The following is a 25263-nucleotide window of genomic DNA, read 5'->3' on the forward strand; positions in this document are numbered from 1 at the left end:
CACGTGTCTACCACTCTTGATTTATTCTATAGTTATAGTGGAAAACTTTGGGATTAAGAACAAAAAGAGGATGAGCCAAGTCTCTTAACGACCTCCGTTCAAATGAGAGAGGATGTTCCTGAGTTTATTAGAATTACGATCGTCTCTCCATTTTTCAACGGCGACAAGCTTACCCTGCCAACTCGAAACATCACCCTGAAGTAGGGTAACTAAAGAGCATAAATATTCCACTGTTTCTTTAGATGAGGAAAGCTCCTCGGTTAACCTTAAGAGCTCAGCACGAAGCTCCTCCATATTTTCCGTGCCCGTATCATGAAAACACGAACGTTGCTTTTTGGTAGGAATAGGAATGATAATTGTGTCCTTCAAAGTACATTTGCCAGATGTGGAGGACGACATATTTGGAAGAGAAATAAGCAGATAATAGAACACAGAGTATGATAAATGAACCAAGCAGTTAGTCTTATTTATAGAAAGAAAACAGGAAGGTGTTAAGGAGATATAAGGAAATAAGTAGCTTCTTCCATCTAGCCTGACATAAAAGCAGTATACCTATTTTAGTAAACAAGTTATATTATATTATATTATATATAATTAACATATTACTAAGATGGAGTAAGTTCATAACATTTCTTTGTAGCTATTACAAAAAAAAAAAAAAAAGTAAGGTGCTACAAACTTAGGTTGTTGAGACTTCGTGACATCTCTCTACAGCCATTACGAATAGCAGGGTACTACAAAACTAGGCTGTTGAAATTTTATAACCTCTTTCTACAAGCCGTTGCAAGACCAACACTACCACAAAATCAGGCCATAAAGAGAAATAAAGTGGTCACACGTAGGCTTGGTACATGAAAGTTGAAAAAAAAAGAACTTTCTTTTAAATATCATCAAGAGTGAGAGGGTTCAGCGCCACCAAAAGGATCTGATAAAGGAACTTCAAATGTGTTGCTGAAAGGGATAACACGATCATTAGGACTAGGAACTGTCAATGAGACTGGATGTTTTGCATCTAAGTAATGACGAAACCATACTTGAATCTCATGTTTTAAGAGCTCTGCATCCCTATTGAATTGGGAACAAAGAAAATCCATATCTCTCTCGTGCTCAGCAAGAATGCACCTTAGCTCAGCTTCCTTTCTAGATATTACAGACAAAGCTTGGAGCAATTCAGTCCTAACAGAAATCATTTTTAGAGAAAGGTCATCAAAATGATCATTAAGATTGTCAAGGTGATAAAGATGATCGCGACATTCAGATGCCCTAATACAGTTAGTGTCATCAGATTCATTAAGCATACGTTCTAGAAAATGTACACGCCTATGCAAATCATTGACATATGATAGAGCATCAGAATGAAGCTTGCTTAACTCACCAACTACATTGAGAGGTGAAGGACGAGAAACATGGCTATTCACATATGACATTTTTTTAGCACTGCTAATTGATAAAATGATATGAAATAAGTATACAACAAGGTATATTTATAAGCAGTCTTCAAGGGATGTTCACCATAAAAAGTAGCAAAAGACTATAGAGCGCGTATCGAGGAACTGCATAGAGTGTCAGTATATTATCTACATAAAGAAAATACAATCTTCTCTATACAGACAGGGGGCTAAATGTTGATAAATAAAAGGGTATAATAAGAAGGGTTATTGTCTTTAATAGAAGCCCTTGGGTGAAGCAGTTAATTACAAATGAGATACAACCTTATCGATCAACAAGTTGATTAAAAGATAAGGTTAGTGCAAGGAGGTTGCATGTAGGGTAGGTTGTATGCAGGGAAGGTTATGTACTCAACCCCTATAAAAGGAAGGTTGAGAGGACACATAACACACATCAAAAGAAAAGAAAAGAAGAGTTTATCTCTAAAAATCTCAGTTTTCATCATTGCTCCCTATTCTCTTCCCTTACACACAACCATCCCGTCTCATCAATTCTCTTCCCTTACACACAACCACCATCATGTCTCATCAATTCTCTTCATACACACAACCATTCCATCTCATAAAAATTCTTTCATACACATCTATCTCATTCTTAATAACTCTCCCTAATTAATCACAACTCTACCAAAAATCATGCTGTCTATTTAGCAAGCTCCTATAAAAACCAGGTTGCCTATTTAGCAAGCTCCTATAAAAATCAGGCTGCCTATTTAGCAAGCTCCTATATAAACTAGGCTGCCTATTTAGCAAGATCTTATAAAAACCACGTTGCTTATTTCATAACCTTTATGAAAACCAAACTGTTCACACTACCTTCCAACACATCAGCTCACCAAGGTTCTTCTACGAATCATAAGTTATTCTATTCACAGTCATTTCTTTCTTCTTACAAACACAGTTATATGGTCTAATACACCTCCCTTATATACAAAATAGGTTAATCTAGGTCACCACATATGCCCAAGATTGATCATTTTTGTAAAAATATAAACATCATTTGCTCTTGATCCTTATAAATTTCACATTAATAAAGATGCACAACTGACTGTTTGCTATCGTAGACGTAGGCATATAAAATTTATTGAACTACGTAAATTTGTGTCTTATTTTTATTTAAAGCAGTATATATATGATATATGTATATATTTAGAGTAACATATATTTATATTATTAAATGTTCAGCTAGAATTCCTGAACAACAACAATGCCATTAATGGTACGGGTGCTATTGTTCATGACTTGGAAGGTTTTCGAGTGAGTTGTTTTGTAAAACATTTACCTGTCTTTTGTCTTTTAAGGAAGGGAGAAGCTTTGGCTCTTTCTTTTACTTTGCAATGGTCTCTGCAACTTGGTTTCTTTATTTCTTTTGTGGAGAATGATACATAAATGGTTGTAAATTTTATACTTTCCTATGTTGAAGTTGTTTTTCAATGAGGTTGTATCCTTCAGATTATTGTAATGTCTTTTCTAGTGCATGTCTTCAAGATGTGATGCTTAATGGAAACAAGTTAGCAAGATATGTGCTACAAATAAAAAATTAAATTATTTGTTTGGATGGAATTCTTCCACAACTTATTGGGTGCTTTTATAATGCATCTTTTAAGAAAAGGGTGTAGCGATGCATTTTGGAATTTTTTTTTTGTTTAAGTTTTTGTTATTTAAGACATCATGTAAAATTTAAAAAATTTGGAAGTGTTCAAATAATTTATTTCACACGAGTATAAAATAAAAGAGTCACGCGTGCAATAAACTATTTGAACCTTATTTTCACATGTTATTTTATTTTTAAATTTCTTAAAATTTTGTAGGATTTCTTCGTACATAATAAGTATGAGTATGGTTGGGTGGTGCATAATTCTTATGGTCAGATTATTATGGCTCGGATAGTAAGCTAGATGAGGGTAGTTGATCCTGTTCTTGCTGAAGTTATCGTGGTTAAAGAAATGTTGAATTGGTTGAAAGAAACACGACGACAAGATATGGTGGTAGAGTCGAACAGTTTGGTCACGATCTAAGTTATTTGAAGTTTGTTAGATATGATTTCTGTTTTTGGATTTTGCATTTTAGAGTGTAGACGAATTCATTCTAGTTTGAATAATGTTTTTTAAATTTTTATCAAACAATTTACTAATCGAATTGTTCATCATTTGACTAGAATTTCGTGATTAAATAATGGTTGTACCTATTCAAATTTTACAATTTCAAGTAGTTTATGTAATATTCATTTGAATAATTTGAGTTAATAAAATTACAATTCTATTAAAAAAAACAACACACTAAATAATTCTCGAGAATACATATCAAATACACCACTTTGTTTTATCTAATTTATTCAGTAGGGCAACTCGTGAAAATAAAAGAGAAAAAATCCCACATCGGTCGCTTAAGGTTAAAACTCATTTTCGCAAATGGCGCTTATTTTCGGACCTTTCCAAACCCTAGCTCCCTTTATATACAACACCATCGCTTAAGCATTTCATCAAAAACCTATGCGGCTCAACAGCACCAGCCTTCTCTTAGCCAGAGGTTCTTTCTACCCTGTTAACCTATTTATGTTTCATTTCAGGCCGGTGATGTTATATCATTCATGTATTGCCTACATTGTTTGATTATCTATTCTGATAAAATGCAATCACCTGATTTTTCTGAGGCCTTTTCAATGTCTTGCCTTTTTCCCCTGTGAAGAAACCCTAATGAGTTTTCGGCTAACGATTGAGTTGAGATGAACCCTCAATTCTCAATTCGTCGTCTTCAAGGTTTGGGTTCTGTCAAATTTGTCTTATTTTTGTTGCTTTCTTTAAATTTTGAAATCGCGGTGATGACTCCATAATATTCAAGCTCAACAGACCGGAATGCAGGCTTCTCATTATAGAGGACTTTGCGTGTCGATAATCCCGCTGAACTGAGCGATTTCTTTTATAAATCTCCATTCTTTTTATCTTCTTTCTACCAATTTTTTATGCTGTTTTTGATATTTTGAGCTTAATTTTTATACATGGGAAAATGTTGGTTGCAATGAGGATATTAAGCTCCCTCTTCTGATTAAAGTTGAGGAAACTCGCTGGCAGAATCGAACCAATAATTACAATTGCCACCACTGAGTAAACCTATCAAATCCCATTTGATTTACTTTTAATTTATTTTCTTTAAGATAGTTAAGAGATTTGCAGTGATGACTCCATAATATTCAAGCTCAACAGACCGGAATGCAGGCTCCTCTGTTTAGAGGACTTTGCGTGTCGATAATCCCGCTGAACTGAGCATTCTCTTTCTATATATGTTTTTACAACTTGTTTTTCTTTGATTTTCTTCAAATTTTTGTTTAGATTGTTCTTATCGATTTTGGTTTTCGAGCTTCGTTTTTTCTACATGGGAAAATTGTGGTTTCGATGAGGATATTAAGCTCCCTCTTCTGATTATGGTTGAGGAAACTCGCTGGCAGAATCGAACCAAATAATAATATTGCCACCACTGAGTTAACCCTTAATTTCCCATTTGAGGTTTCTTTTTGTTTTTTTTTTTCAACTTATAATTGGTTAATGGTTGATTAGGATGAAGCTCAATATTATCCAACACTTGATCTGAGATACTTTACTATCGATTGATGTCACTCGATTTGCTTCTGAATCATTTAATTGTATTTGCTTTATAATTTAGTTTTTATCTTCAATATAGATCTGAGATTTTAATCTCGTGATTTATGTTATGGATGAATTCGTTTTTGATTTTTTTGTTTCAAAGCTATTGAAACCATCAAGTGATGAAATTTGGAATAATCTTAGGACACCTTCCTACACAGTTTGCCAAAGCTGTGGATGAGAACAAAAATCCATTCTGATGTTGATGTTATGATAATTTTAGCTTTAATTTATTTTCTATTGCAAATTGATTGAAGCTATATTTTTCTTATTTTTTATGTATCAAATGATGATTATGGATGTCAATTCTCACGACGGTCGTCTGAGATTTTTCAGTGATGATAAACATCCTTTTCTTCTGATGATTCTACATTTTTTATGATGCTTACTTTTTCTTTAGGTATTTAATAATGTTGAGCATGATGATGATTGTTTTATTAGTCCGATTATATATGAATGGATCTATAACCTCCTACTCATTCTGAATGCCTTCAACATTATTTCTACAATCGAATTTGTTTCTTGTTTTTCAACAATACTTCTTATTTTCCAACAATATCTGTGTGTAAAATGATATTTTTTATTTTTAACTAAAAAAATCACTTCGGACATAAATATTCTTTGTTCGGGCATAAATAATAAACTGAAACACATCTTGCATTCTGGATCATTGGCCTTGTTTAGTAGTGGACAAAGAAAAGTGACATGAACAAAAGGTGCTTCTTAATGATAAATTCAATTTGGCAAAATGAAGTTGGTGATTAAATAATATCAAACCTGATTGAATCAATAAATTTTTAAAAGAAAAAACCCTGATTGAATCAATAGATGCCAAGCTTCAAAAGCTATATTTGCACTTGATATTGCATGGGTTCTAAAGCCACACTATCATTAAGATTTGCACGAGGGGTAAATGTGGGCTGCTTAGTGACCGTGGTTGAGAACAAATCCAGTAATAAAGACTACAATGTGCCTTATTACGGAATATTTTCTGCTTTGGAAATTTTTCTCAAGTAGGGCTGAATACAACCCCGAAGCTCAATTGTGGCATCTGATTTCCTCCAAAAAAAAAAAGTTCTAGGCGCCCATAAAATTTAATCGTATTATTTCAAAATTCATAGGCCTCGGTTATTTGAATGGCAGACGGCTGATACTTGTCAAACGAGAATCATTATTTAAAATGCCAATTTTAGGTTGGAGGCGCTGTAGTTATGAAAGATTTAGCAGCATTTTTTTTTGCTTTCAGGATCTTCATTCCAATTTTCCAAATAGCTTCTTCCTATCTAAATTGAGACCTGGTTGAGGAGCATGAAGTGGTACAATGTGAAATTTTATTGCTTTATGAAAATTGTTAAGCCAATGTAAAAGTAATCAATGCTTTTTTTGAACATTTGCTGCAGAAATTATCTGCCTATCACAAAAATCTCAGCTAGCCAAGTTGAAATGAGCTGTTATTGAAGTGAATATTTCCTTTTGCAAGTTTCTGTTTCACCAAAAAGAAGGCCATCCAGCTTTCAACGTTTGAATGGGATAATTACATCTAATTTAGCTTTTTCATAACAACATCAATCACCTCTTAGACTTGTTCTAGGAAATCCTGGACCATGAGAATAGAATTTTTTATAGTTAGTGTGTTCATTAGACAAGTTGCTACCTGCTCAATGAAACAACTATTTGGGGTGGATTTAGTTGGTGAGGTGATAGTTGGCAGGTTAGAAATGTTAGCTACTATTGCAGTAGCAATGGTGGTTGGAGATGCAGCAAATGGTGTAGTATATGGTTGGAGTATATAGTGCAGTGACAGGGAAACACACAAGTGGCATGGTTGAGTTCTAAGGACCCATGTTTGGTAATGGTGAGCTCCAGGTCCATGGTCTAGAAAGGAGAGAAGGATAAGACTATCAAATCCCAATTATACAAGATTGGAGACAAATATTCTAGTAACAATTAGTAAGGTTGAGCAAGGCAAATCTCAATCAAAAATAGATTTTCCAGACTAGGAAGTTGAGCATTTTTCCCCGAGGCAATGGCTTAGTGAGATCAGGAAGAGCCCGAATCCTCATTTATGGAGGCCTCAACGTCAAGATAGGTACCTCCCTGCTTCCTACCACAACCACCATGTTTCTTGTCTCAGAATTGGGTGTAACATTTTGTACAGTGGTTGTCGAGTGCAAAATTATTTGGTGAAAGCTAAAGTTAAGGTTCTCCTTTGTCAAAACAAAAGAATTTGCCAAGGTTTCCCTACACAACGTTCGTGGATAAGATACAATTCAGAATGGAGATTAGATATTTCAACAACAAAACTACCAGGCCACATGGTTATTGTATGCAGTACAGCGGAAGAACTCTTGAAAGTAAAACATTAGTGAGGTAGACTTTGTTTCCAATATCAAATTCAGAGTCAGTGTCTCTGTTTTGATGAAATTGAGGGCGTCAGACCTGTTGATCCTCAATGCAAGTAGTAAAGTTTTCTACCTGTTTTGCCCATTAAGTGTTGGATCAAACCAGTACGGAAAAGATCGTAAGTTTCAGGGAAGTGTAGGGAAGAAGATGGTGGTTATGGAGGAAGAAAATTAAAAGCAAACCAGGAACAAAATAACGGCCGTGGAGCATCTGCTTTATTGATTTTCATATATACAATCTAGTCACTATGATATTACAATCTTCGACAGATGGATGGTTTTTCCATTGGAGAGCTAGATTCTGTTGTGATCAAGTTACTCAGTTGGGTAGATGCAAAAACACCTATTGCCCTCAAACTTGAGGTGTTATTGGTGGTGCCCCTGTTCAAATCATTGGGGTTCACAACAACAACCATTTTATGACCCTTTTCAATTAGTAACTCTAGGACACGTCCAATTGATGTCGAACTTGTAACAAATGGTGGTTGGCTTCTCATCATAGTCCAAAGTGGTGCATCTAACTGCCAAAACAATGACAAAAACGAAAAGACTCATACATACAAGATCATAGGGTTGGATTGGATAAAGCACATTTTCATATCATAAAACGTTTCAAAGTAAGTTTAAAGTGTCGGGAAAACAAAATGAAAAATTACCTTTGTGCAGTCTTCTCTGTGCAGGAGACCAATGCAGCTACCCCTGTCGTCAATGATAGGTACGATTGGATCCTTGAAGAAACGCATGATAACTTTCCTCAAGTGCAGGGTCTCATGAAGTGGTTTTACTGCTTCAAATGGTATCATGAAAGTACTGACTGGGTCCTCCAGCATCACCTAAACAGAATATATTAATAAACAGAACCAATGATGTTACAAATCTAGAAGTGACAAACACAATGAGTGTACTTGCAAACCTTTTTGATACTTTAAATACCTGAGGAAGTAGATATGGACTCATCATAGATTTAGTAGATCCCGACAGTGCTTCTATTCGTAATGCAATCTGCATTACAATTGAAGGGATACTTGTGCAATTAGTAAAGAATGACCATTGACTACTAATATCAAATTCATTTTCTTGTGAACTCAAAACAAAATTGCAGACAAATGCTTGGCAGGATATCAACGGAATATTTGGAATGCATTCAAGACTTTAACTTGGCCACAATTGAAGGTGAGTCAGGTGAAAATGTTATGTTTTTATAAAACGTCAATCCACTATTCTTTGAAGAAAAAAATGTTGCCTTGCTGTTTAACATTTTATCATTTCATAAAAGAAGGGTAAAGAGAGACCACATACCATCCCTCCTCTACTTGTCCATGATATTGTTTTCCATTTTCTAATTATTTTTGAAAGGAAACCCATTGCCTGATCTACCTGGAAGAGAAGGGTGAAAAATGCATCAGCATCACACATAGGAGCTTGGCCAACAAATTTTATCTTCATCACACATGCAAATTACAATTTTTTTGCACCAAACTAACCAACATTATTTAAATCAGCATGGTAGAAATTGAGAAAATTCATCTCAATCCAAAAATAAAATTTAATACAATAGCTAAAGGGAAAACTACCTGGCCATAATTTAAAGCTGCTTCCATAAGAAGATGATCAGCTTCTTCCTGGAGAGAAGGATAAATTCTTCCGGCAGTATCTGGCCAAATGCGCTTATGTAGACTTCTTACAATATCATAATCTCCTTTGACAGCAAAGGAACGCATCATTGAAAGAAAAAGATGAGGCTTCGGTCGCAAGTCTTTATTCCAACCAGCCAGCTTTAGCATTTCTCCAAATATGCATAAAGCACCTAACATTTTAGACTTCCGTTAAACATAAAGATTTCATGATGAACATTCTGATACTAAAGCTAAAAAAGAATATTTTTATATACATATAAAAAAGACTTTCTGATATTGAAGCTATAAAAATAAACTTTAGTATCCTTCCAAAGCAGTAGGAAAATGGTAAAGAAGAAATTTAATAAGTCTAGCATTTGCAGCATAATGGATACACTTTATCTATCTATTAAGGTGCCATTACAAAGAAAATTCATGTAGGTCTAAATCAAACTCAGATACTATTACACATAAGTTATCGTCATTTACTATTTTGGTACATCATTTTAGTATAGCCTTTTTGAAAACAGAATGTGAAAACCAGTATTGTTCATAAACATGCTGCTTTGTTATATTTACTTAGCATAGAAGCATCGAAGTCTAGCTATGTAAAGTAAATAGAACAAAGCAGCATGTTTATTGTCGAAGGAAAATCAGTGATAAAATTATAAAAGAAATAAAAGAAATTTCATAATTTTTTTTTTAAAAAAAATCCAAAGGTTTAAATGCACTCTACAGAAGTAAGGTGGTTAAATAAAGAAACCTCACTACAAACAAAGCTAGCCTGCTGGCTGCTAAGCTTAAAGTTTGTATCTTCCAAATCAATCACGAATTGTGACATACCCTTATATGAGCCACAATTTAGCAATGCATCAACTATGGCTGTGTATCCTGTTCGATCTATAAAACAATCACCGTATGTTTTCATTTCCAATACAATCTTCTGAATCGTAGGGAGATCCTTTGAAAGCCCAAAACCCTGTAAAAAGCAAAGACAAAAACAAAGATATCAGGGCCTCAGATGAGATTCAGTTCTATTAGCAGGTATAAATGGGAAGGGGAAAGAATCTCTAATATTATTAATGTTAGTCCATTTTGAAGATGATACCTTGAGTAATGTAGTGTAGGTGACCACATCTGGGAAAAGATCACCTTCACTAAATGTCTCTGCTTTCTCCTGAAGAGATTAAGAAAAACAAAAATCTAGTTTCTTCATCAATGCAATTACTTTACGAAGACAATTAGATATAACTTCAGGCTCTAAACTAGCCTTTGATATACATGCTTGGGACCTTCATTTCCTCTAAGAAATGCATTGCTGTATCCAACTTGTTGGTCTTGACGCATGCAGAAATTAAAGTATTATAGGTGTGTCTATCAGGGATTAATCCTAGACGTAGAATTTCTCTATGCATGGATATGGTGCTTTCAGGAGAACCTGCTTTTATGTATCCCTGAAATGAGAAAAGCAGAATCCTTCAGTTGTCTTCTCAAATATGTAAAGATTTTTGCTTTCAACCCCAAAATCTAGCTCACTTTAAAAAACAATAATGCCAGTGCAGAACCTTCATTAGTAAGTTATACGCTGTAACAGAAAAACTCCCTCCTTCACGGAGGAAAAAGCCATATCGAGAAAGAAGAGCATTAGAACGACGTAAATCTCCTGCACTAAACAATGTAAGTGGAGGTATATTAGGGAGAAGCATATATTGGAGAAGTTCATATACAAGGATCAAAAAATCTTACATTGATGAAAGAAATCTTAATGCAATGATGAAAGAAATCTTATTAACTCTACTTATGATTTCATGCACTATTTTTCAAAAAATTAAAAATAAAAAATACTACAGTAACATTGCATCCCAAGGTCATTTCCAAAGATCATTTATGAAAGGACAAACTAAAAGTCCACGAACAATATTTCCATTGAGATGATATGGTATAGTGGAGTTCCAATGAAACGATACGAGGAAGAAACGCTAGATTCTATTATACTAATTTTGAACATATTGTACCAACAGTGTATCGCTTTCTATGGCAGAACTTACAGTTACATAGTACATACTTCAAGAAGCCAAGTGTAATCATTCAACTCAAACCACAAGTAAGTCCAATTCAACAAGAGATCCTACTAATTGCCAGTCAGGAGGAACATTACTTACTGTACTGCAATGCAATGCTAAGAAATACAAATTTCACATCTTTTTCATTTGCACCAAAAAGTCTTGAAGGTCTTCCAAGAAATCTTATTAGCTCAGGAAAAATTCATATCCATGCATCTCAAATTTTCACCTTAACTATAACACCATCCAGACATGTACAAAGAAATATAATTATTTTTGTTCAATTTCTTTTAACAGAATTAGTAACACACCGACCTGCTTTAACTAGAGCGTTTAGCAAACCAAATATAAGAGGTGCTGATAACTTTGGCCTCCCCACAGCAACACCTCGTTCAATTGATTCAAGCAACTGAAATGCATCATCAACTCTTCGTGCCTCACCTAATCCCTTCAATTAAAAGCATAACAAACACCAAATGACCTTTTGTTAAACAAAATGTCCAATTCTCCTGATCAAGAATTTCTCCAAACTATGATATAAACAAGTTAGCAACACTAGTTGTATCCCTACAGAAGGATTAGTAATACTAATATTGCTTGCTGGCTTGAATTAAGGCGAATATAGATGCTCATTTGTAAATCATACATTATATCAGCTCTCTAAATTTAGATACCTTCAAAAGAGTGCCATAGGTAATAGTGTCAACCCCACAACCCCCTGGCTTGGACATTTCGTCGAATATCTTAAGAGCTGTTTGGACATCCCCACAATACACGCATGCCTCCAACACTGCGTTCATGGCTATGGTGTTCAGCTTCCCATATTGTCGTTTTGCTATATCTACCTCTTCCAGTATCTATCATCATCACCACAACAACAACACCACCAACAACCCAATAAAAGACAGAGTGAAGACATAGCTACGTATGAAAATGCATGGTTTAAGATAAAAAATTAGCCAGTATAAGAGGACCTACTTGGTGAAGCTGTCTGCGGCGAGTAAGGTAGACGATGCGGGAGGTGAGCCGCTTGAGAGGAGAGCCAGTACGATACACACGACGTCGTATCGGGGCATATGATGATGAAGATGACGATGACGATGGAGAAGAAGAAGAGAGGATAGTGAGATAGTGAAAGGGTGGAGAAGAAGATAAGGAAATAGCTCCATTCATCGTTGAAGTGCTAAAAGCAGCCATGACTATTCACCTTACCCATCAGAAATGGAGAGAATCTAGAGATGGAAAAGAAGCCATTCGAGAAGAGAAGCCCACTCTTTTTGTGGATTACATGTTTTTATTTTATTTTATTTTATTATTATTATTATTTGTTTTTGATTTTTTGTTTTTTTTTGAAAACTTTTTTAACACCAACTTTAAATGTGGTTGAAAGAGTAAATTTTAGTTGTTTTACTAATCATTTTGCAAGGATTATTAAAAGCTATAATATAGAAATAGATTCTAGATAAGTAATGCTTGAGTTTTCGGAACCAGGATAAATGATATCATATAAGAATCACAATCAAGTTACAAATTTTAGTTTGTAAATCAATACAAAAATGATTCTTACAACAAATTTACCTTAGATCTTGATAACTCAATCAAGATCACAATCTAAGTCCTCTTAGATTTTGAATTCAAGGTCCCTTGAAGTAATCCAACTGAACTTCCTTCTATCTTCTGAAAGGATAATAGCCCCTAAGATAAATTTCCTTAAAGATAAAGAACTGTCTACCTTTGAGAGACTTGCAAACTGCTGCCCTCACCCTTCTATCTTCTGAAAGGATAATAGCCCCTAAGCCAACTGAACTTGTATTATTCAGTACTGCTGCATCAACCATAAGTATTGTATGTCTCTGTTCTTCTTGAGGATCTCTCTATGTACAACTTCTGAATTATTTCTATTTCTTTGAATAGTAAGGCTACTAACCTTGGCTCACGAGCAGATACAACAGTTCCATAATAATTGTCAATCCAATTAACAATTTGTTGTGGTTGTCCTAAATGTTGACCATGAGTAACTTTGTTTCTCTCCGTCCATATGGCCCAAGCACTAATAATAATTTTCTCAAACAAATCATTTTCTACCACCTCAGAAGCATATAATATCACATCTTTGAAATCAATTACCTCTCTCACCTCATGTAGAAATGTAAACTCCAAAAGTTTCCAAATTTCTTGTGCAAAGGGACACCAGAAAATAGCATGAGCATTAGACTCTCCTCCAAAACCACATAACTCACATGAATTATTAGAAACTATTTTTCTTTTTTCCAATCCAATACGCGTTGGCAAGATTTCATGGAAACCCCTCCACGCAAAATGTAAAATTTTCCTGGGTATTTTTAAACCCCAGAATTGCTTCCACCATGTTGAGAACACATCACTAGCTGATGAGGGTAATGACTTATCCAAAGTCATCGCAGTGTTATATCCACTTCCTACCGAATAATTACCATGATTAGTATAATGCCAAAACCACGAATCTTCATGATTGAATGGACTCAACGGGATGGAAGAAATACATTCTGCATCAGGAAGATTAAAGTGCTGATGTATTACGGTAAAATTCCAACATCCAGGTGACCCAATAAGATCTGACACTCTTGCCACCTCATACGCTGGAGCTGAGCTAGGAAGGAAAGAAGGTGGTCTTGGTAACCATGGGTCTCTGAATGTCCTTGTGTCTTTACCATTTCCTATACTCCGTCTAAGACCTTTTAATAACAAATCTCTACCCCATAGAATTCCTTGCCAAGTTGGTGAAGGATATGATCCCTTTTCTGCCTCTAGAATATTGTGAGCCTGAAATATCGTGCTTTCAAAACTTGAGCCAATATTGATGTGGGGTTCATTAAGATCCTCCATGCCTGTTTTGCCAAAAGAGCTTGATTATACTGACTAAAACGTCTAAAGCCTAAACCTCCATCACTCTTTGGTTTACAAATCTTATGCCAAGCTCTCCAATGAATTTTATGTTTGTTGTCAACTGATCCACACCAGTATCTTGCTATTATTTTTTCTATCTTATCCCCGATACCCTCTGGAATTTTAAAACAGGACATTTGGTAGGTGGGCATTGCTTGAATAACAGCTTTGACCAATACTTCCTTACCCCCTTGTGAAAAAAGCTTTGCCTGATACTCATGAAGTTTTGCCCATATTTTATCCTTTATTGGTCTGAAAATCTCAGTTTTGTTCTTTCCACCTATCATAGGTAAACCCAAATATTTTTCAATGGCCTCCGTTGTCTGCATATTTAAGGCTTCTGAATACAGTTTCCTCATTTCTTCCTTTGTATTTGACGAAAAACATAGAATAGATTTATTGAAATTTATTACCTATAAATTAGAAAGAAAGAATTAAAGCATAAAGTTACTTATCCAATTTTTAGAGCAAATAACATTTGGTAATTAATATAATAATGAATTAAAATTCCAATTACCCATACAACCAACTTTTTACCTGTCCTGAGCACCTTGAATAAACTGCAAAAAATTGTTGGATTGAATGCAATGATCCCTCATTAGCGGCCAAAAGAGTAGACTATCGTCAGCGAAGAATAGATGACTAATAGAGGGAGCTTCTCTCGCCACTTTTAGACCAAATATTTCTTTCTTGCTTTCTGCCTGCTTAATTAATGCCGAGAGACCTTCTGCACAAATGAGGAAAAGATAAGGAGATAATGGATCACCTTGTCTTAACCCTCTACTTGGAATGACTTTTCCATAAATGGTACCATTAATTTGGAAGGAGTAGGATACAGTTGAAACGCACTTCATAATAATATGAACCCATTCTTCCTTAAAACCCATCTTCAACATCATCATCTCAATGAATTTCCATTCTACTCTGTCATATACTTTGCTCATATCTAACTTCATAGCCACATAACATCGCCTACCATCTTTCCTCGCTTTTAGGTTGTGCAGGCATTCATAAGCAATGAGAACACTATCGGTAATGAGTCTTCCAGGAACGAAGGCACTTTGGTTCCCACTTATAACTAATGGTAAAAGAATCTTGAACCTATTAATTAGCATTTTAGCAATTATTTTATATGAAACATTACATAAACTAATCGGTCTAAAATCACTAATATTTTTGACTTTAGGAATAAGAGTAATCAAAGAATCATTAATAAGTGTCATATCAGCTACCCCCGATAAGCAATCAAGAATTGTTTTAGATACTAAAGGTCCAACAATGTCCCAATGCTTTTGGTAAAACATTGCACTCATCCCATCTGGCCCCGGGCTTTTATTTGCTGGCATACTAAACACTGCTTCTTCAATTTCCTTTAGAGAAAAAGGCTTTACCAACGTTTCATTCATCTCATCTGTAACTACTTGTCCCATTGCTTGCACCAAAACTTCAATATTCTCAACTGTAGGCTCAATTAATGTAAAGAGAGAAGTATAGTATCTTTTAGTAATATTCCCCATCTCATTATTATTGGTACACCAAACATTTTCTTCATTGAGCAAACCTAATTGAAAAATTAACCTTAATCAACTCATTAATAATTAACATAATATAATAATAGTAACTCTCTATATAGAAAAAACCATAGCCTTCAATACTAACCATTTAATCAAAATAACATTTCAAAATTATATTATCAATACTAATTAAACTCATAATTAACTTCAACTTCCAATTTACTATACAACTCAATGTACCTTTTATTGTATTATTCTTTTTTCTTGCATTTGCTTTTTGATGAAAGTATTTAGTATTTTGATCACCAGCTTGTAGCCACTGAACACGCGCTCTTTGCTTCCAGAAAACCTCTTCTTTCAAGAGCAAATCGCTAAGCTTCCTTTCTAGTTGTAATGACTCTTCTTTTGCTGCTCCCTCGCTTTGTAAATTATGTAAGCTTACAACTTTTGATTGAACCTCTTTAATTTCTTTAAATAAAGATCCATATTTACTCTGGTGCCAAGTAGTTAGGTTAGCAGCGCATCGTTGTATATTCTGAAGTAATTCTAGAATGGGAACATAAACGGGAGTAGTTTGTTTGAGAAGATTAATAAATGAGGTGGAAAAAATAAAAATAGGTGGCAATTATTGATTGGAGGGACAGGGTTGGGATAGGAAAATTTGGGACAGAAGATTTTTTTCCCTAACGGAGCAGTTTGTTTGAAAAGATTAATAAATGAGGTGAAAAAAATAGAAATAGGTGACAATTATTGATTGGAGGGACAGAATTGGGATAGGGAAATTTGGGACAGAAGATTTTTTTCCAAAACGAGCCCCTAATGCATTGGGACGTTGATACCGCGTGGACTTCATTGAGTGTGAAGGGAAGAGATAGGTATAGCCACATTGGGATATATATTACAAAATTAAATTTCCAATGGAATCTATATATATATGATAAGATTATATAAATAAATAAATTAAAAAAATTTATTAATCCACCAATTTATAATGATGATCATGCATGATATAAATTATATGATAAGATTATTGCTATTTTCAGTAAATATATATATGATCGATCCTCACTAATGAGAGTTGAATTTTCTATTTGATTTTGACCCATTGCGAATATATATATATATTTATATATATATATATATATATATATTGCAGTTTGATTGGTTATTAATTTTTCATTGATCATTAAAAGTTGAAATCCCCCAAAGATGGAGCATGCATGGATCAGCTGAGGTGCTTGTCTTGTAAGCATGATGATGCAAAAGTGAGATGATGAGTTATTTTCTAAGTAAGCCACATGGGTTTGGGACAGGAACAGACTCATACACATAAAATATGAGTTGAATTTATAGCAACTTGGTAGATGTGAATAGAAAGGAGAACCTTTTTTGCAACTGGTCCAAGTTGAGAATTTTTTTAGATAATGGTATTAATGTAGAGTGTGTGTCCTATAACTCCTCCTGGCACTTTGGTGACGCATATAGTACTGATCATCTTGGGCCATTTGAGAAGGTTAGTTATATACTCCATCGAGTGTAAAGTTGAAGTTTTATTAAATCCTTAGTATATATATAGAGAGAGATATACAACTTATAAGTTATATAAAGGGTCCATAATTAATAAAAGGGGGTCCTATATATATTTGCAGCTTTTGCATGTGAAATATCTGTGTTGCATAAACAATATTGCTATCCAGATATGAGACACATTAATTAAGAGAACTTCACTTTTTGAACGTGCCTATATATATAAATATATTATGTTTAGCTGCTAATTAAACAAGTCATAATAGATTTTTAACATAAATTCAATCTCTTAGTCCCCATCTTAGGAGCCATTTAAGAATCTAGATCTCTAGTCATCATGACCCAGGACTGGGTAGTGGGTAACCCGTAACTCCTTCTATTTATCTGCAAATATTACATTATATATTATATAATTATACCATGTATTGTGTACCTTTATGTTGGGTTGTATTGTATTTACTATCCTTTTTCTATGCTAATGAAATTTTTCTTGTTATGAGTTGTTTGATATTCCTGTTTTCTTTTTAGAGGTCGATGTGTGTCAAAGAATGATAGAACGAATCATTATTCGGTTAGAGGATTACCATTACGAGACTATATAAATGTTGAAAAATTTGTAGTAAACGTTTTGGTAAACCCCATCTGTTTAGAAGAAGAATTTTTTAATTTTTCTTATTATTGGTACTTTATAGTTATTTAAGATTATTTATACATTTTTAAAAAAATTCAAAATAGTTTATATAGACAAAATTAAATTAAAGTTAAACCAATTACTTGCCATGCGTACAACAAAAAAGTAGTCATACGTGGAATAAAATATTTGAATCTTATTTTTAATACTTGTAATTACAATGTACATGATCATGAAAAAAAATTAAAAAATTCTTGAAGTGCTAAACTAAATAAGCGATCTACCAAAAAGGGTGTTACTATATTACAACATGTTCTGTAGCAATCATCTCTAAAAATTTACACTAATATTTATTTATAGGAAAATATGCTGAAAGAAAAATGAGCCAAAAACAAATATAAACCAAAACTATGCAAAGGACTATTTTTTTTTCATATATATTTTTTAATATATAGATATTGGTTCTATATATCCTATTGGTATACTTCCCATCAATCCAAAAGAAGTCAAACAAAAAGGAAAAATAATGGAGAAGTAGAATCAAACAAAAATGAAAGAAGAAACAAGAGAATAATTTTGCCTTGGGTATATACATAACATAACCTGATCAATTATTGAAAGAGGCTCTTGTGGTTCTCCTTCGTAACATATCCCTTTTTCAACAATCATCGATCGACCCAATATGAAAAATGTTAAAAGGGGATCTTAAAGTGCTCTAGCTATTGTAACTTAATATCTATTCTCATATATTTTGAAAGCATTACTATTAGATATGTGTTACATTACCAATAGTTAAATATTTAATAAAATTTATTACACTATATATGTGAGATTCGATGCTTAACACTAGTAGTATAAATAATGTAATAAATTAGGGTACTAGGTACCATGTGTACTTTTTAGTAATATTTTTCTATTTTTATTTTTTTGAGAAGGAATATTTTTCTATTTTGATTTAATTAATAATGAATATAAAAAATACTAAGTAGGATTTTTATCTTTTAAACTTTGACATATAATAAACTATTTTCCTTGAACTTTTTTTGCCCTTAAAAATTCTCCTTGATCATAATTGAGATTGTTAAATTTAAGGATTTTTGTTCAATTTCATTCAATTTTACTAATTTAGTTATTTATGTACTAAATCATGCTCCCATATTTTGATATCTACCAAATCATGTTCTTCTAACTTTGTAAATTATACTTTTTGAACTTTCATTCAAGTTTGACATTCTTTACTAAAATTTAACAAAAGTCTTTAAATTCAATAATCTCAATAATTTAAAGAGAATTTTTAACGATCTTAAAAATTTAACGTACATAATTTAAACATGTTAAAGTTCAGAGAAAAATATCTTTATTAGCCAATAAAATACTAACTATTGATAATAAGTACTCACATCCACACTTAAAGAAACTTAATAACAATTTAAATATGAAAATGCTATCAAGTATATACTTTCCCAAATTAGATGTCGGCCTCAATTCTTCTTTTTTTTTTTAAGGTTGAGATTGAAAGTAGTATAACCATGTAGTTGTACGTATTAATTGCAAAGAAAAACAAAATAAAAATCAATATAGAATCCACAGGTTTTATTTTTTTTAAAACAAATCGATAATTTTAAATTAATTGAAATATTGAAATTATAGGTATTTAGGTCATTAAAAAAAATATTTTGACCACAAATTATATTCTTTATTTTTTTTTTTTTCCTTTGGAAGAAATAATACTCATTTTTAATAATTGAAAATTTGAGATGTAGTTTTAATTATTTTTAAGAAATTATATTCCGAATTGTTTATAATTAATAAAATTATGGGAACGACTATGTCGACTACAATGTTGAACCAGTACCATATCACACTACAAAAAACTGTTACTTTTAGTGACAACTTTTTAATCACAACATAAATTTTTTGTGACTAAATGTGATTTTTAGTCACAACAAAAAATTATTTGTGACTAAAATATAGTATTTAAACACAAGTTGTCACTAATTTAATTTTAGTCACAACAAGTATTGTGACTAAAAATTATTTAGTCACAACATATTGTAATTTTTGTAACTAATAATAGCATTAGCCACGGACCTTTTAATCACAACATAAGAATAATAATTTATAATTAGTCACAACTTTTTTATTTTTAGCCACAAATTTTGTTGTGACTAAAAGTAAAAATTTTTATAGTGTCATATGCTTATATAGTGCCTTATTGTATGCTTTAGTATGTTGTATGATTCTCAAGCTTTTTTTTTTTCTTTTACATAAAGATATATTAATTATAGTTAGAGCATGTCTCTTGTACATTTTTTTTTTTTAAAATTAAATAGTTTATAAAAGGCCGAAAGTAAGATCAAATAATTAAATATAATATTGCACCGATATATACTTGAAGTTTGAATCTTATTTTCTAAATACTGTATAATTTGGAATTTTTCGAAAACATATACTAAAGATTATTTGATGTAATTAACCGTAATATAAACAACAAAGTTTAATATGACACAGCATAAAAACCATGCCAAAAAAACCAAAATAAAATAGCATTTCTTTTACGTATACATACATTATTCAATTAGAACAACCATTATGGTATCATCAAAATATAAACAACTCATTTCATGAGGAACATTATGAAATATATAAATATTGTAAAACAAAAATATAGAATAGCTAGATTTTAGTTCAAAGATATATGATGTAAGATTGATGTAAAACAAACACATCATAATATTTATTCAAGTGGGTTAGATCTGATCTATGATGTGTGATTCGAATATATATGCACCAAGTCAAAAAGTGTTCTGGTACCAACATAAACATATCATAAGCCAACTGCCAAAGCCTATATAGAAAGATAGGTTTTTGGAGTTGCAGAGGTGGTGGTGCTCTATCTATGGTTGTATATTATGGCGCGTGTCGGTCAGCTAAATAACTAAAAGCTACACCCACTAACTATCATTAGTTTTTGGCTGTAACTTTCAGCTTTAGATAAATTTGAGAGTTGGGTTGTGGACGGTTTTCCATTTTATCTACCTGATCATAATATATATATATATAAAAATATATTTTCTATATTTTCTTTCTTTCAATCGAACTGCTTTTATATTATTTATGCCGAAAGTTTTGAACTTTTTAGTTTTTAAATCCAATTTGTTTCTCATGATTTTAAGACATCTCTTTCTTTCCTGTGTATAGCGCATTCAATTTGAGTGGAAAAAACAGGTTTGTATATTTTAACATATAAATGCAAAATATAATTCATTTTGTTAAAAGTTAAATTATAATGCAAAAATCTCACATAATTAAAATTGATCTAAATTTATATTACAATATAACATGATATAAAATTCGCATCATTATAAATGCTATACTTTTATATTTACAATTATGTTATTTTTAATATTTTATTATTAAATTTTAGCTAACATACTCCTTTGCGTTAAATGACTTGCATTATTATTATTTTATTATTAAATTTTACATTTAACTTTGCATTATTATATTATTATTTTATATTTTTTTTAATAAATTATTAAATTTTACATCAAGATTTACAATTATGCATTAGAGCACAATAATAAAAATTCATTTAAAAATATCATAAAACTACTTTTTGTATAAAATATAGCTCAACTTTTACATCACTTATTAAAGATGGTCTAACAGCATCAATCAAAATAATATAAAATTTACGAGTATTATTCTTTTCTTTATCAATTAGTTTTGCATTTTACTTTACATTCACCCAATTTTACTTAATAACTATTTAAGTTTAATTTTTGACAGTATTAATAACTAAGTTATAGTTTTGAAACTTCTGTAAGTACTTGGATATTAAGTGAAGTAAAATTTCACGTGGCAATCCTTGATTGGTCCAAGTCATTAAATTTTATTTTTTTCTAAAAAATATTAGTTTAAATATACCAATAAGAAAATAACACGTGAATAATGACTTTGACATTTAACGACCAGGTACCTACGGAGTTCTAAAAATATAATTTACTATTATCAACGCTAAAAATTAAGCTTAGGTATTTATTTGTAACTGTAAGTTAAACTTAAGTATAGATACTGCAAATTACTCATTAAAATATTGAGAAATATTCTTTAACTAGCTTTTAACATGTACCAAATCATGTTCCTTAAACTTTTCAGGTCATAATTTTTTTTAACTATTGAAATTGTTCGATTTAAGGACTTTTGTCTAATTTTATTCAATTTTATTAATGCATGTGGCGATTGTCCATATACTAAATTGTGTCCCTAGCTAAACTTTGATATTTACCAAATCATGCCTCTTAAACTTTTAACATATCAAATTGTACTCCAAAAATTTTCATCCACGTTAGACTTTTTTTTAGTAAAATTCAACAAATTCATTAAATCCAATAATCTCAATAGTTTGAGAGAAATTTTTAACGACCTGAAATATTTAAAAGATATAATTTAGTATATGTCAAAGTTTACGAGGTAAAAATTTAAATTAACATCTATTTAAATTTGTGTGAAGAAATAAAATAATCAAATCACTTATTCTAGTATTTCTTTAAAATAATTAATGCTAAATAAAAAAGACATGATCTTATAGTTTTGAAAGATGTAATCTAATAACTTTTTTCTTGGATTAAATCTTCAAAACAAACATTTGTAATCATCATTAGGGTCAAACATGAATATTGGAGCATTCTATAGGATTTTGATTCTAAAAAACATATACAATAGAGATTTGAATTGATCATTTGTCAACGCTAAATTTGATGCAAACTACAAATTTAAATGTTTTTTCAATATCATCTAATTTGCATAATAAAATCAAATGACATGATATCTAATATATAAATTGCAGAAAATGAAAATTTAATAACTCGTAAGTAACCAACTTTATCATATAAACTAAAAAAGTCACAAGTGTAACATTGAGGCGATAACTTCACAACTCAAATAGTATTATTATTTAAGAGTATTATTATTGAGCATCTTAAAGTGCTTAACACTACACTGATTTGGTATGTTGAGAGTGGTTAGAAATTTTTTATATTATTTAATAAATCGAAATGTGTAAAACTTAATATTAAATTACACCAATAACGTCACGTCACATCTTGCGGTACCCGTTAGCGTTTTTAATTATTTAGTGAGCATTGCTATTACACATCAGTAGTGTTTAACACCATTTAAAGGTGATACCATCTAATTAACTAAATACCACTAGTATCTTTTAACATTTCTAATCTTATTTAATTAACACCTTAAACTTAAAAAAATACACAATATTATATAACAAGTGTTGAATAGTATTAGCAATTTGTTTGTTAAATTAAAACAAGTGAAAATAAAAAACATATGACAACTCATAGTGTTGAATAGTAGTCCGTTAATAGTACTTCTAATTCCTCAAATTCATAGTGTTGAATACCGCTGGTATCACAAGTTAGCAATACTCCTAACTCGTCAAATTCAAAAATGATCCACAACTTTCCATTTGCAATGGTCTAATTGTGTGAATAATATGTATTTACTTCACACAAATGTAATATATGTATCAAAATCCAAGTGATCTTCTCCTTTTGTTTTGTGGGATAATAACCATATAACTTTTTATGTGAACAATTAAGTTGGGCCATAATTAGTTGAGAGAAGGTGGTAGATAATATTGGGACGTGGTGGGGCGAATTATCATCTCACAACCCGACAACTGCACCGTGTAACTATCATAAAGTATCGAGAAATGCTAAAGGGCACCACTGGTGCCTAGCACCCTCCTACGTGTCAATATCGCTATTAGTGCAATTAAGTATCGGGTCCCATATAGTTTAATATAATAATTTTTATAGAGTATCGCTAGCCAATTGCAAGTCGACACATTTAGAAGGTGCTTAGGCACCACTGGTGCCCAATAACAATGCTCTAAAGTATCATATCACATTCACATTCACATTCACACACACACATTCACGGGTGACTGACTGATCATATCCACATGAAATCCCATTTACCATCCCACTATAAAACCCCATTGCATATCACACACATCATTACACAATAATCTTCACTCTAACCAACCAATAACAAAAGCCAAATATATATATATTTTTTTTAAAAAAAAGACAATGTATCCCAATACACTCTATTTCTTCACTCTTTTTCTTCTCTTGCTTACTACTGGAACTGCTTTAGCATATCATTCAGGACCAGGTGGCACTAACAGGAAAATGTCTTCAGACCCATCTGGGGGTGGCAACGGGAATCCAACTGGGGCGACTGGTTCGGCTCATGGTCCTAACTGGGACTACAGTTGGGGTTGGGGGTCCAGTCCCGGAGCTGGATGGGGTTATGGCTCTGGCTCTGGTAGGTCCCCAAACGGGTTCGGTAAAGGCTTTGGTTTTGGTTCTGGTTCTGGCTCTGGCTCTGGTTCTGGCTCCGGTTCTGGCTATGGTTCGGGTGGGGCTCACGGTGGTGGATCTGGCTATGGTTCTGGAAATTCAGGTGGTGGTAGTCCAGGTACTATGAATCATTCGCCAGTAGGTTCCAGGGATGGAAATAACCATGGTTGATGTTCTAGAATATTATAAAACTACTATATATATAAAAAATATATATATATATAAGGGGTGTTGATGTTTTATTAGCTATATACATACATAATCTACTTAAGCATAATTAGTATGTTTAGTCCTGTTCTATGTTATAAAGTTTGTACTATATATTCAGATCGTATTAGAAGAGCAATTAGTATACAAATAAAAGTGTAACTGAACCATAAAATATAGTCTTAATCTTATTATAGCTAGTCAAAATGACCTTGACTCACTCACTATATGTCAAAAGATATAAATCCAAATACTAAAAAATAGAAGTTTAAGACTGCAGAATAAAACCAAATACACTTTCTGTACTGCCTACTGGTTTAGTTGCTCACAAGAATTTGGAAAGTGCATAATAAAGCTTTGTGTTTGGAAAGTGTTTCTACAGATAGTTACTCTGTTTTTTTTTCTTCTTTCATTTTTATCTATTAATTAAGAATACTAAGCAAAGAAGCAACAAAAAACAAATGCTATAAACTAAAAGAGACAACTATTATTATTAGTATGTTATCTTCATAAATTAATCAGAGAATAAAAAATTAAGAAAAGAAAATCCGATTGAAAAACTCATTGCCCATGATGGAATTGGGTGGAAAAATAATTCCATTCTCCTTAAATTATGGCCATGCAGAGTCTTGCCTCTCATTTTTTTTTTAAATCCCCCTTAGTTAAAACAATCACTGAAAATTTGAGTGACTATTACTTTATTTAACTGATTATGGCTAGCCGAAATCAATTTAATTAGTGCTAAAAATACAAATAATAGCTAAGGTATAGTCTCATTGCCGACCACTGGTGCAGACACTAGGGGTGTTCAAAAAAATTTACACACCTGAATAACCTGTTTAAACCAAACTAAATAAATTGACAAAAAAGACAACCCGTATAATCTAACGAAAAATTTAA

At 32.2% G+C, this 25263-nt stretch overlaps 2 protein-coding genes and 9 non-coding genes across 11 annotated transcripts; 10 read left to right on the top strand and 1 right to left on the bottom strand.

Annotated features, from left to right (window-relative positions):
* The first annotated feature begins 4015 nt into the window (after positions 1 to 4015).
* LOC115708480 (small nucleolar RNA SNORD34) lies at positions 4016 to 4106 on the top strand. The gene has a single exon (XR_004009979.1). It is a non-coding gene; the product is annotated as a small nucleolar RNA SNORD34 (small nucleolar RNA).
* Positions 4107 to 4259: 153 nt separating this feature from the next.
* Positions 4260 to 4363, top strand: LOC115708497 (small nucleolar RNA Z107/R87). Its single transcript, XR_004009993.2, has one exon. It is a non-coding gene; the product is annotated as a small nucleolar RNA Z107/R87 (small nucleolar RNA).
* A 93-nt stretch (positions 4364 to 4456) lies between these two features.
* LOC115708526 (small nucleolar RNA R30/Z108) lies at positions 4457 to 4556 on the top strand. The gene has a single exon (XR_004010018.1). It is a non-coding gene; the product is annotated as a small nucleolar RNA R30/Z108 (small nucleolar RNA).
* Positions 4557 to 4612: 56 nt separating this feature from the next.
* On the top strand, positions 4613 to 4717 carry LOC115708499 (small nucleolar RNA Z107/R87). Its single transcript, XR_004009994.2, has one exon. It is a non-coding gene; the product is annotated as a small nucleolar RNA Z107/R87 (small nucleolar RNA).
* Positions 4718 to 4830: 113 nt separating this feature from the next.
* LOC115708527 (small nucleolar RNA R30/Z108) lies at positions 4831 to 4930 on the top strand. The gene has a single exon (XR_004010019.2). It is a non-coding gene; the product is annotated as a small nucleolar RNA R30/Z108 (small nucleolar RNA).
* A 64-nt stretch (positions 4931 to 4994) lies between these two features.
* Positions 4995 to 5083, top strand: LOC115708510 (small nucleolar RNA snoR31). Its single transcript, XR_004010005.2, has one exon. It is a non-coding gene; the product is annotated as a small nucleolar RNA snoR31 (small nucleolar RNA).
* Positions 5084 to 5200: 117 nt separating this feature from the next.
* Positions 5201 to 5296, top strand: LOC133033821 (small nucleolar RNA snoR31/Z110/Z27). Its single transcript, XR_009685883.1, has one exon. It is a non-coding gene; the product is annotated as a small nucleolar RNA snoR31/Z110/Z27 (small nucleolar RNA).
* Positions 5297 to 5368: 72 nt separating this feature from the next.
* Positions 5369 to 5456, top strand: LOC115708493 (small nucleolar RNA Z161/Z228). The gene has a single exon (XR_004009989.1). It is a non-coding gene; the product is annotated as a small nucleolar RNA Z161/Z228 (small nucleolar RNA).
* A 47-nt stretch (positions 5457 to 5503) lies between these two features.
* On the top strand, positions 5504 to 5574 carry LOC115708478 (small nucleolar RNA Z105). Its single transcript, XR_004009977.2, has one exon. It is a non-coding gene; the product is annotated as a small nucleolar RNA Z105 (small nucleolar RNA).
* A 2101-nt stretch (positions 5575 to 7675) lies between these two features.
* On the bottom strand, positions 7676 to 12459 carry LOC115703561 (pentatricopeptide repeat-containing protein At5g10690-like). The gene is made up of 12 exons (XM_030630789.2): positions 12149 to 12459; positions 11845 to 12027; positions 11486 to 11618; positions 10673 to 10770; positions 10400 to 10561; positions 10216 to 10284; positions 9951 to 10086; positions 9066 to 9298; positions 8791 to 8868; positions 8425 to 8493; positions 8148 to 8324; positions 7676 to 8012 (listed from the first exon to the last, which is right to left on the bottom strand). The coding sequence occupies exons 1-12, from the start codon at positions 12365 to 12367 to the stop codon at positions 7746 to 7748; spliced, it is 1824 nt and encodes a 607-aa protein (XP_030486649.2). The 5' UTR covers positions 12368 to 12459; the 3' UTR covers positions 7676 to 7745.
* Positions 12460 to 23799: 11340 nt separating this feature from the next.
* On the top strand, positions 23800 to 24538 carry LOC115708235 (glycine-rich cell wall structural protein 2). Its single transcript, XM_030636453.2, has one exon. It carries the CDS (start codon positions 23884 to 23886, stop codon positions 24325 to 24327), a length of 444 nt encoding a protein of 147 aa, XP_030492313.1. The 5' UTR covers positions 23800 to 23883; the 3' UTR covers positions 24328 to 24538.
* The last annotated feature ends 725 nt before the right edge of the window (positions 24539 to 25263 follow it).

This window comes from Cannabis sativa, chromosome 1, assembly GCF_029168945.1.
Source record: "Cannabis sativa cultivar Pink pepper isolate KNU-18-1 chromosome 1, ASM2916894v1, whole genome shotgun sequence".
NCBI lineage: Eukaryota > Viridiplantae > Streptophyta > Magnoliopsida > Rosales > Cannabaceae > Cannabis > Cannabis sativa.

Excerpts from the sequence above, each read along its gene's own strand:
- LOC115703561 (XM_030630789.2), bottom strand. The coding sequence starts at position 12,367 with ATGGCTGCTTTTAGCACTTCAACGATGAATGGAGCTATTTCCTTATCT. Across the intron at positions 12,028-12,148 it reads GCCGCAGACAGCTTCACCAA|ATACTGGAAGAGGTAGATAT; the intron begins GTAGGTCCTCTT and ends TGATGATGATAG. Across the intron at positions 10,562-10,672 it reads CGTATAACTTACTAATGAAG|GGATACATAAAAGCAGGTTC; the intron begins GTTCTGCACTGG and ends TTCTCATTTCAG.
- LOC115708235 (XM_030636453.2), top strand. The coding sequence starts at position 23,884 with ATGTATCCCAATACACTCTATTTCTTCACTCTTTTTCTTCTCTTGCTT.